At 37.7% G+C, this 13,028-nt stretch overlaps 1 protein-coding gene across 12 annotated transcripts in view; it reads left to right on the top strand.

The window, feature by feature from the left end:
- The window catches only part of LOC309614571 (uncharacterized protein), a gene marked incomplete at its 5' end in the record, with an annotated part of 295,377 nt that overhangs the window by 241,697 nt on the left and 40,652 nt on the right, over positions 1-13,028 (top strand). Inside the window, one exon of one of the 12 annotated variants that reach the window (XM_082363168.1) lies at positions 9,266-11,381. The exons of the other annotated variants lie outside the window; for them this stretch is intronic. Within the exon in view, the coding sequence (XP_082219294.1) occupies positions 9,266-9,360 (95 nt within the window). The 3' untranslated portion in view covers positions 9,361-11,381. Of the gene's footprint in view, positions 1-9,265; positions 11,382-13,028 lie in introns of those variants that run through there. 12 annotated transcript variants of the gene reach the window in all.

Below are 13,028 nucleotides of genomic sequence, written 5' to 3'. Positions count from 1 at the left end.
TGAATGTTTGTGTCCCCTAAAATTTGTATGTTGAAAATCTAATACCCAAGGTGATGGAATTAGGAGGTGGGGCCTTTGGCTCTGCTCTGATAAATAGGATAAGGGTCTTATAAAAAAGGACCCAGAGAACTCCCTTGCCCCTTCCACCATGTAAGTACACAAACAAGAAGGCACCATCTATGAACAAGAAAGCAGGCCCTCACCAGACGCTGAATCTGCCAGCACACTGATCTTGGACTTCCCAGCCTCCAGAACTTCGAACAATAAATTTCTGTTGTTTATAAGCTATCCAGTTTATAGTAGTTTATTATACCAGCTGAACAGACTAAGGCAAAGTCTCTTTTAATTCTTACAATTATCCTGTGCAGAGGTCATTTTTGTCCCTCTTTTCAGATGAGGAAAAAAAGGCACCATTGCCCAAGGTTATATAATAGTAAAAGGCAAAGCAAAGACTTAGAATTTGGTCCATGTGCTCTTTTTAACAGCACTAACGTTTTTCAAAAGGATGTTATTTCACAGACATCCTTGAGGCAACCACAAAAATACTGCCCTGGTTGGGAACCTCAAAATCACGCAAGTCTATTAATGTATATTTCTATTCCTTTTTTCTTCTTGAAGCCCTGCTTCATTTTTTAATTTTTTTCTAAGCGCAGTGGAAGACGTCTTTGTTGCTGTTTTTAAGAAGTGATAGATGGGTATATCTAGCAGAAGATTGGTTGTGTGGTCCTATATAAGGAAAATCTGGTACCTAAAGATAGATTCTTCCACTTTCTACTCAGCTGCATTCTGAGATGCCAGGGGTGAGAAGTCACTGTGCAGGAGAAGCAACTGGCACCTGGGAAATACTTCAGAATGCTCTAATTTGGTTGAAATTTGAATTCATATATTAGCAGCCTTACAATGTAAAAACTCAGTTACTAAACAAATATTTGAGTACATAATATATACCTGGCACTGTCCTTGTCATTATGAATACAGTGGTAAACAAAACTGATAAGTCCTGGCTCTTATAGAGGAAAGAAAAGAGAAATTTAAGGAAGTGAAAAAATGAATAAAAAATGTACTCAAATATGCTATATACGATATCTATAAGATAGATAGTAACTTATTGATACTCTGATTTTAAAACTTAACTGATGGGATTTTCAACAAATAGTGCTGGGATAACTGGGATGTCCTCATGCAAAGACTAAAGCTGAACCTCTACCTCACACCCTATATAGTAATTAACTTAAAATGGATAATAGACCTAAATCTTAAAAGCTGAAAATATAAAACTTTTAGAAGAAAACATAGGAGGCAGTCCTCATGACTTGAGGTGATAGTTTCTTACATATGGAACCAAAAGCACTAGCAGTGAAAAAATATTGATGAATTAGACTTCATCAAAAGTAAAATCTTTTGTGCTTCAAAAAAGATCATCAAGAAAGTGAAAAGACAACCCACCAAATGGGAGATAATACTTGCAAATCATATATATCTGATAAAAGACGTGTATTCAGAAAATATAAAGAACTCTTACATTTTAGGTCATTTTTTATCTTGCTTAAATTTGCATTTTCTTTCTTTGAGACCCATTTTTAAAATGAGCAAAGGGGGAGACCTTCAAGATAGCAGAAGAGTATGACATGGAGATCACCTTCCTCCCCACAAATACATCAGGAATACATTTACATGTGGAACAACTCCTACTGAACGCTGGCAGAAGACCTCAGACCTCCCAAAAGGGTCTTGGTGCTCCAGCCGGGTGTCAGGCCTGTGCCTCTGAGGTGGGAGAGCGGAGTTCAGGACATTGGTCCACCAGAGACCTCTCAGCTCCACGTAATATCAAACAGAGAAAGTCTCCCAGAGATCTCCATCTCAAGGCCAAGGCCCAGCTCCACTCAACAATGAGCAAGCTCCAGTGCTGAACACCCTATGCCAAACAACTAGCAAGACAGGAACACAACACCACCCACTAGCAGAAAGGCTGCCTAAAATAATAATAAGGTCACAGACACCCCAAAAAACACAACCGGACATGGACCTGCCCACCAAAAACACAAGATCCAGCCTCATCCACCAGAACACAGGCACTAGTCCCCTCCACCAGGAAGCCTACACAACCCACTGAACCAACATTAGCCACTGGGGACAGACACCAAAAACAACGGGAACTACGAACCTGGAGCCTGAGAAAATGAGACCCCAAACACAGTAAGTTAAGCAAAATGAGAAGACAGAGAAACACACAGCAGATAAAGGAGCAAGGTAAAAAACCACCAGACCAAACAAATGAAGAGAAAATAGGCAGTCTACCTGAAAAAGAATTCAGAGTAATGATAGTAAAGATGATCCAAAATCTTGGAAATAGAATGGAGAAAATACAAGAAAAGTTTAACAAGGACCAAGAAGAACTAAAGAGCAAACAAACAATGATGAGCAACACAATAAATGAAATTTAAAATTCTCTAGAAGGAATCAATAGCAGAATAACTGAGGCAGAAGAACGGATAAGTGAACTGGAAGATAAAATACTGAAAATAACTACTGCAGAGCAGAATAAAGAAAAAACAATGAAAAGAATGGAGGACAGTCTCAGAGACCTCTGGGACAACATGAAACGCACCAACATTCAAATAATAGGGGTCCCAGAAGAACAAGAGAAAAAAGAAGGGGACTGAGAAAACATTTGAAGAGATTATAGTTGAAAACTTCCCTAATATGGGAAAGGAAATAGGCAATCAAGTCCAGGAAGCACAGAGAGTCCCATACAGGATAAATCCAAGGAGAAACATGCCAAGACACATACTAATCAAACTATCAATCAAAAATTAAATACAAAGAAAACATATTAAAAGCAGCAAGGGAAAAACAACAAATAACATACAAGGGAATCCCCATAAGGTTAACAGCTGATCTTTCAGCAGAAACTCTGAAAGCCAGAAGGGAGTGGCAGGACATATTTAAAGGGATGAAAGGGAAGAACGTACAACCAAGATTACTCTACCCAGCAAGTATCTCATTCAGATTCGATGGAGAAATTAAAACCTTTAAAGACAAGCAAAAGCTAAGAGAATTCAGCACCACCAAACCAGCTCTACAGCAAATGCTAAAGGAACTTCTCTAGGCAGGAAACACAAGAGAAGGAAAAGACCTACAATAACAAGTGCAAAACAATTAAGAAAATGGTAATAGGAACATACATATCTATAATTATCTTAAATGTAAATGGACTAAATGCTCCCACCAAAAGACATAGACTGGCTGAATGGATACAAAAACAAGACCTGTATATATGCTGTCTACAAGAGACCCACTTCAGACCTAGGGACACAAACAGACTGAAAGTGAGGGGATGGAAAAAGATATTCCATGCAAATGGAAATCAAAAGAAAGCTGGAGTAGCAATTCTCATATCAGACAAAATAGACTTTAAAACAAAGACTATTACAAGACACGAAGAAGGACACTACATAATGATCAAGGGATCAATCCAAGAAGAAGATATAACAATTGTAGATATTTATGCACCCAACATAGGAGCACCTCGATACATAAGGCAAATGCTAACAGCCATAAAAGGGGAAATTGACAGTAACACAATCATAGTAGGGGACTTTAAAACCCCACTTTCACCAATGGACAGATCATCCAAAATGAAAATAAATAAGGAAACACAAGCTTTAAATAATACATTAAATAAGATGGACTTAATTGATATTTATAGGACATTCCATCCAAAAAAACAGATTACACTTTCTTCTCAAGTGCTCATGGAACATTCTCCAGGATAGATCATATCTTGGGTCACAAATCAAGCGTTGGTAAATTTAAGGAAACTGAAATCATATCAAGTATCTTTTCTGACCACAACGCTATGAGACTAGATATCAATTACAGGAAAAAATCTGTAAAAAATACAAACACATGGAGGCTAAACAATACACTACTTAATAAAAAAGAGATCACTGAAGAAATCAAAGAGGAAATCAAAAAGTACCTAGAAACAAATGATAATGAAAACACGATGACCCAAAACCTATGGATGCAGCAAAAGCAGTTCTAAGAGGGAGGTTTACAGCAATACAATCCTACCTTAAGAAAGAAGAAACATCTCAAATAAACAACCTAACCTTACACCTTACACCTTAAAGAAATTAGAGAAAGAAGAACAAAAAAACCCCAAAGTTAGCAGAAGGAAAGAAATCATAAAGATCAGATGAGAAATAAATGAAAAAGAAATGAAGGAAACAATAGCAAAGATCAATAAAACTAAAAGCTGGTTCTTTGAGAGGATAAACAAAATTGGTAAACTATTAGCCAGACTCATCAAGAAAAAAAGGGAGAAGATTCAAATCAATAGAGTTAGAAATGAAAAAGGAAAAGTAACAACTGACACTGCAGAAATACAAAGGACCATGAGAGATGACTACAAGCAACTATATGCCAATAAAATGGACAACCTGGAAGAAATGGACATATTCTTAGAAAAGCACAACCTTCCAAGACTGAACCAAGAAGACATAGAAAATATAAACTGACCAATCACAAGCACTGAAATTGAAACTGTGGTTAAAAATCTTCCAATAAACAAAAGCCCAGGACCAGATGGCTTCACAGGCTAATTCTATCAAACATTTAGAGAAGAGCTAACACCTATCCTCCTCAAACTCTTCAAAAATATAGCAAAGGGAGGAACACTCCCAAAGTCATTCTACAAGGCCACCATCACCCTGATACCAAAACCAGACAAAGATGTCACAAAAAAATAAAGCTACAGGCCAATATCACTGATGAACATAGATGCAAATATCCTCAACAAAATACTAACAAGCAGAATCCAACAGCACATTAAGAGGATCATACACCATGATCAAGTGGGGTTTATCCCAGGAATGCAAGAATTCTTCAATATACGCAAATCAATTAATGTGATACACCATATTAACAAATTGAAGGAGAAAAACCATATGACCATCTCAATAGATGCAGAAAAAGCTTTTGACAAAATTCAACACCCGTTTATGATAAAAATCCTCCAGAAAGTAGGCACAGAGGGAACTTACCTCAGCATAATAAAGGTCATATATGACAAACCCATAGCCAACATCATCTTCAATGGTGAAAAAGTGAAACTATTTCCACTAAGATCAGGAACAAGACAAGGTTGCCGACTCTCCTCACCACTATTATTCAACATAGTTTTGGAAGTTTTAGCCACAGCAATCAGAGAAGAAAAAGAAATAAAAGGAATCCAAATCGGAAAAGAAGTAAAGCTGTCACTGTTTGCAGATGACATGATACTATACATAGAGAATGCTAAAGATGCTACCAGAAAACTACTAGATCTAATCAATGAATTTGGTAAAGTAGCAGGATACAAAACTAATGCACAGAAATCTCTTGCATTCCTATACACTAATGATGAAAAATCTAAAAGAGAAATTACGGAAACACTCCCATTTACCATTGCAACAAAAAGAATACCTAGGAATAAACCTACCTAAGGAAACAAAAGACCTGTATGCAGAAAACTATAAGACACTGATGAAAGAAAATAAAGATGATACAAACAGATGGAGAGATATACCATGTTCTTGGATTGGAAGAATCAACATTGTGAAAATGACTATAATAACCCAAAGCAATCTACAGATTCAGTGTAATCCCTATCAAACTACCAATGGCATTTTTCACAGAACTAGAACAAAAAATTTCACAATTTGTATGGAAACACAAAGGACCCCAAATAGCCAATGCAATCTTGAGAAAGAAAAATGGAGCTGGAGGAAGCAGGCTCCCTGACTTCAGACTATACTACAAAGCTACAGTAATCAAGACAGTATGGTACTGGCACAAAAACAGAAATATAGATCAATGGAACAGGACAGAAAGCTGAGAGATAAACCCACGCACGTATGGTCACCTTATCTTTGATAACGGAGGCAAGTATATACAGTGGAGAAAAGACAGCCTCTTCAATAAGTGGCGCTGGGAAAACTGGACAGCTACATGTAAAAGAATGAAATTAGAACACTCCCTAACACCATACACAAAAATAAACTCAAAATGGATTAAGGACCTAAATGTAAGGCCAGACACTATAAAACTCTTACAGGAAAACATAGGCAGAACACTCTATGACATTAATCACAGCAAGATCCTTTTTGACCCACCTCCTAGAGAAATGGAAATAAAAACAAAAATAAACAAATGGGACCTAATGAAACTCAAAAGGTTTTTCACAGCAAAGGAAACCATAAACAAGACCAAAAGACAACCTTCTGAATGGGAGAAAATATTTGCAAATGAAGCAACTGACAAAGGATTAATCTCTAAAATATACAAGCAGCTCATGCAGCTCAATATGAAAAAAACAAACAACCCAATCCAAAAATGGGCAGAAGACCTAAATAGACATTTCTCCAAAGAAGATATACAGATTGCCAACAAACACATGAAAGAATTTCGCTCAACATCATTAATCATTAGAGAAATGCAAATCAAAACTACAATGAGGTATCACCTTACACCAGTCAGAATGGCCATCATCAAAAAATCTACAAACAATAAATGCTGGAGAGGGTGTGGAGAAAAGAGAACCCCCTTGCACTGTTGTTGGGAATGTAAATTGATACAGCCACTATGGAGAACATTATGGAGGTTCCTTTAAAAACTAAAAATAGAACTACCATATGACCCAGCAATCTCACTACTGGGCATATACCCTGAGAAAACCATAATTCAAAAAGAGTCATGTACCACAGTGTTCATTGCAGCTCTGTTTATGATAGCCAGGACATGGAAGCAACCTATGTGTCCATCGACAGATGAATGGATAAAGAAGATGTGGCACATATATACAATGGAATATTACTCAGCCATAAAAAGAAACGAAATTGAGTTATTTGTAGTGAGGTGGATGGACCTAGAGTCTGTCGTACAGAATGAAGTTAAGTCAGAAAGAGAAAAACAAATACTGTACACTAACACATATATATAGAATCTAAAAAAAGAAAAAAAAATGGTCACAAAGAACCTAGGGGCAGGACAGGAATAAAGACGCAGACCTACTAGAGAATGGACTTGAGGACACAGGGAGCAGGAAGGGTAAGCTGGGACAAAGTGAGAGAGTGGCATGGACATATATATACTACCAAATGTAAAATCGATAGCTAGTGGGAAGCAGCCGCATAGCACAGGGAGATCAGCTCGGTGCTTTGTGACCACCTAGAGGGGTGGGATAGGGAGGGTGGGAGATGCAAGAGGGAAGTGATATGGGGATACATGTGTATGTATAGCTGATTCACTTGTTATAAAGCAAAAACTAACACACCATTGTAAAGAAATTATACTCCAATAAAGATGTTAAAAAAAAAAAAGAATGGGCAAAGGGTTTGAAAAGACATTTGTCCAAAGAAGATATACATATGACCAATAAGCACATGAAAAGATGGTCAATAATATTATTCATTAGGAATACGCAAATCATAACCATAATGAAATACCACTTCATACCCATCAGGATGGCTATAAAAACTTAAAAAAAAAACAACAAACAGAAAACAAAAAGTTGTTGTCTAAGGGTAAAGAAATTGGAACTTTGTACATTGCTGGTGGAAATGTAAAATGGTGCAGCCACTGTGGAAAACACTTTGGCAGTTCCACTTCTAGACATATACCCCAAAATGAAAACATATGTCTATGCAAAAACTTGTAAATGAATATTCATAACAGCATTATTCATATTAGTTAAGAGTTTGAGATTGACATGTACACACTACTATATTTAAAATGGATAACAAGGACCTACTGTATAGCACAGGGAACTCTCCTCAATATTATGTAAACAAACTAAATGGGAAAAGAATTTGAAAAAGAATAGATACATGTATATGTATAACTGAATCACTTTGCTGTACACCTGAAACTAACACAACATTGTTCATCAACTATAGTCCAATATAAAACAAAAAGTTAAAAAAAAAAAGAGGTAACCAGCATAGCCATCAACAGATGAACCTATAAACAAATTATGGTACAACCCTACAATGGAATATTATTCAACCATAAAAAAGAATAAATTACTGATACATGCTACAATGTGGATGAAGCTTGAAAACATGCTAAGTGAAAGAAATACATCACAAAAGACCACGTGTATATGATTCCATTTATATGACATGCCCAGAATAGGCAACTCTATAGAAACAGAAAGTAAATTAGTGGTTACCAGAAGCTGAGGGAAAAAGGAAATAGGGAATGATTACTAATGGATGTGGGCCTTCTTTCGGGGGTGATGAAATCTTCTATAATTAAGCAGAGTTGATGGTTGCACAACTCTCTGAATATACCAAAAAGCACTAAAATGTACACTTTTTTTTAACATCTTTATTGGAGTATAATTGCTTTACAATGGTGTGTTAGTTTCTGCTTTATAACAAAGTGAATCAGCTATACATAAACATATATCCCCATATCTCCTCCCTCTTGCATCTCCCTCCCACCCTCCCTATTAAAATGTACACTTTAAATAAATTGGTAAATTTTATGGAAGGTGAAATATATCTCAATAAGTTGTTATTTAAAACAAAAACTGGTGGGGACATAGAATTTCGCAGTCCCCACCATTGCTTCCATCGTATTAAATGATGGATGTGTGTGAACAGTTTAGTAATAAAAAGGGTTTGTATTTTAACTGTGCATGTATTGTGTGTGTGTGTGTGTGTGTGTTTCGAAAACCTGAAGCAGAAGTCTTAGAATACAGAGTATAATGGCTGGGGGGAGCTCTGGAGCTAGACCCCTTGCGTTCAGATAACAATGCCACCACTTTCAAACTACAGAATCTCAGACAATCTAATTAACCTCTCCAAGTTCCAGATTCCTTAGTAGTAAATAGGAAAGAATAGTGCTTATCTTATGTGTGTGCATGTGCATATTCAACTAAGTTTACAGTAGCTCAGTTTATGTTAACAGTTATTATTGTTTTCATGGCTATTATTACTCTCTTAACAGTCGCTGGACTTAATGTGAACCACCATGGAGGGGTGACCAAGACAAAGGGCCTCTCTCCCTTTCTGTTGACATTGGACAGATGGCTGTCCCCTGCTGCTCACATTTCTCTCCCTATTCCAACTTCTAGAACTAGCTCCTATCCCCACTACACACCTGCAAGTCACTGGGGATTGTTTTGCTTGGGGGTTGAAACTGCACAGACGGAGGAGGGATGGGGGCCAGCTGAGTCTCACTTCCACCCTCTCTCTTTCCCTCCTCCTGTCTCCAGAGATGGGTCTCATCAGCAGGACCCCTGGAATCTGCTTTATCTCTCACGTGATCTCCCAGGGGACTTCTGGAACTATCTCTTTGGTACATCTCTGAACTACCCCAAAGCATGGGATGGTTCAATCAAAACGGTTTTGTCCTACTTTGGAAAGAGCAAAGCCAAAGTGATGAGGAGGGAACAGAAGTGGTGAGAAGAAGGCAGGATCATCCTTGAAGCTCTTGGAAGAAAAGAAACATGGATAGTCAAGACAAGCAAGTACTAAATGTGTCCCAGGAATGATCACTCCACCCACGACCGACGCTTCGTGCCCAGGCCCCTGAGCCACCACGCCCGCTGCTCCTCACCCCTTCCCCTGTGGGAGCCAGTGACCCAGGCACTACGCCTCCATTCAGAATGAGGGGCCCACACAACCCCTACTCTCCTTCTGGGTGGGGGGCTGGAGAGAAGGGGAAGTCGGGAAGCACTGTGCCTATCCCAAGTCTGAACCCTGAGCTCATATTTATAATATAAAAGAGAAACTTTCGTTCCTTCAGCACTTGCTCTGGGGCAGACCCAGAATAAGTAAGTTACAGGGGAACCTAAGTTAATGATGGGGGTGAAGGGACAGATGTCTGTATAAAGGAGGCCTGTACCTGAGACATGGGGAAAAGCTGCCTGTGAAAATCAGGGGTGACTTCACAGAGGAGGCAGCAGGAGAGCTGCTGGGAGATCCCTGCTGAGAATTAGTACCCCTTTTTGGCCTCCCATATGTCAGTATTTTATATGAATAAGCTAATTTAACCTAGATAGCTTGAACCCACCTCAGCTTGTGTCCAAAATTAGTCTTCTTTCAACGTCAATAAATATTTGTCTCTGTGGGGCTGCCCTCGAGGTACTTGAGGAGGGATATAAGACCCCTGGCAGGGATATTACTTGACTGGGGAGGAGGGATGGGATTTACAAACTGTTTTAGGAAAAGCAGTCTCTTACCAGATCACTGACCATCGGCATACCACCTGGCAGGTGTCACAGGCAAGGCTCACCTTTAGATCGGCAAACATGTCCTAAACACCTTCTCTGTGTCGCAGGCTGGAAATACTGTGTTGAATGGCCCCCACTGGCCCCCTTTCCCTGTCCTCAATGCACAAGCAGTCCGGGCAATGACTCCCAGACCCGCCGCCTTTGTTTGCCACGTGAGGCTCCCGCAGAGCCTGGGGATGATCCTCACCCCACCTGTTAGCAAATCTCTCAGCATCCATCATGCACATCTGAGAAAACCCCTGCCAGATAAAGAGGGGATTAGGGCATGTATGTTGGAGATAGGGCAAGAGGCTCTAAGTATCTGAAGATCAGCCAGAGAGGGTAATGTGATAAAGAATAAATGTCAGACAATTTTTAAAAAGAGAGAAAATGTACAAGTGGCTTTAGAGAGGTTTTCTGCATTGGGAAAGTTTATGAGCAAGGATTTGGCAAGCAGGCATTGAAGCTTCTTTTTCCTACATCTGTTTTCTTCCCTCTGCTCTCTGTCAGCAGAGCTGTTAGTGGAAATCTAAGAACTGACATCAGTCCTACTGCCGTTCCATGAGATGCCTAGCCCCAAGTTAGAGATCTTGATAAGAAAATAGTGAAGAAACACACCAAGCAGAATAGTAGCCAAAGATGCTGGCGCAATGCTGGGAGTGGAACAAGATCAGAGAGCTAGCCCAGCCTCTGGAAAATCTAGGCCCACCTTCTACAGCCAAAGAAACCAACTTCAAGCACCCATCATGTGCAAAGTGCATAGATTCACACTTTCATAAAAGAGTCTCCTGTTCAAGTTATACTAACACGTGTGTCTACCTTTATATTGACTGAATGATTTCTCAGTTTAAAACTAACTGGCTCTTTTCTCTAAGAGTTTCATTTTATGGAATGATGGCCATTTATTGAGCACCAGGAATTTGGCCAGATTCTCGACTTAGTTTATTTAATTTAACTTTACAACAGACCTGAAAGGCACGTTTTAGAAACCTTTGTTACTGATGAGAAAAATTAAGGCCCTGGAGGACTATGGAAACTGCCCCAAGCCAGAGAGCTGAGAATTGAAGCTATATTCAATTCAAGTCCATAATAATTTAAAAAAAAAAAAAAAAAACAACCCTGATTTTTTTTTTGTACAAAACTTGTTCTTTCTTTCACCATGTATTAAGATGAAATTCATAACTTTACATGATATAAACTGAAAAAAAGAAAAAAGCTTCTGTGTTCATCCTGGACCATAAATGAAGAATATATTTAACAGTATTAGCTTGTGTATCTTTTTTTAAACAGCATTTTGGATTTTTAGTCATTTTAAGAATATTTTTATATCATAAATACCTAATACATTCTTCTTAGAAAGGATAGAGAATATACATTATTTAAAAAGAAAAAAAAAAGATAAAACAAAGGAAGCAGCCATTACAGTGTTGGCACTATCCTTCCCCTTGTATCACACCCATTTTTACCCTGTAAGTGGAATTTCTGGATGAGAGGATGTAGATATTCTGAGGCTTTTTGATACATATCAACAAATCACCCTCTGGAAACATTGCAGTAATTTTTCTCCAGTCTTGAGTTTTATCTCAGTGTTCACTTAAATTTCAATTGGATCACTAGAAACTATGAAGAACTTTATCTGATTATTGTGTTTATTCTTTATCATGTATTTACTCAATTTTCTTTTGATTGATAGGTTCATTTTTTCTTACTGATTTGTAAGTATGGTTCATATATCCAGGATATTATTTTTTCCTGACGTGTTACTATATAACATTTGCCGCTAAGTAGTATGATGTGCAAAAATACTATTTTCAATATTTACATTATCAATCTTTTTCTTTACTTTTTCTGCCCAATACCAGTATCTTAAATATGTTTACCTTTAGCACTTGTTACATTTTTATAATTTTGTTACTTTTGCTTAAACATTTGATATATCTAAAGTTTATTTTGGTGTGTGATGGGAGTTACAAAACATTTTTTAGATCTTTAGTAAAATAAAAGACAATATTTAATGTTTATGCTTGTTATGATTTCTCTTATAAAGAAAAAACTCCTTTGCTCCAAAATTTGCCCCAGTTGCTTAGAAATTTGTAGTCATTGTGAATATAAGATATATAAGGGGAAATAGAATATGTGGGTCTTCCTCACAGGAAATGTATACATTGTCAGGGAGATAACAAAAATATAAAATAGTGTACTATGGTAATTGTGAAATATGAATGAAGGCCATATAGACAGGGCAACTTTGGAGAAGAGTGAGAATTAAGTTGAGCTTCAGAGAATAGAATTTGGCAAGATGGAACGGAGGAGAAAAGGCATGAAAGATAAGAGGAATTACTGGGCAACATCAGAACATAATAGCAGCAGCAACAAGACCAAGCTGAGCGGCACCGAGTTGAACAGGAGATGAAATTAACTAAGGGATGTGTTGTAGCTGATGGTGAGCAGTTAATCTGGCTTCTTTTTACATTTATAATCATTTTGCAACAGAATTTGAATACTCTTTAGAAGACTAGATTATATTAAGCCAACCACTGTTCTAAACTAGGGAAAACCAAGAAGAAAATACAATTTGAACTTGGTACCAAAAATTTGTATAATTCATTCTTGTTTCCTTTGCTCATCCATTCATTGCCATTCCATCAGAATTTTAGCCACTAGTTATTTTTTTACTCTTTCATTGAACAAGTATTTTCTGCATCTCCATGACATGCCAAGCACTTTGCAAAGTACTAGGGATGTAAGGAACCAACCTGATCCC

Source organism: Balaenoptera borealis, assembly GCF_965194805.1.
Source record: "Balaenoptera borealis genome assembly, chromosome: 17".
In the NCBI taxonomy this organism is placed as follows: domain Eukaryota; kingdom Metazoa; phylum Chordata; class Mammalia; order Artiodactyla; family Balaenopteridae; genus Balaenoptera; species Balaenoptera borealis.
This window is presented reverse-complemented; position numbering and strand designations above follow the sequence as displayed.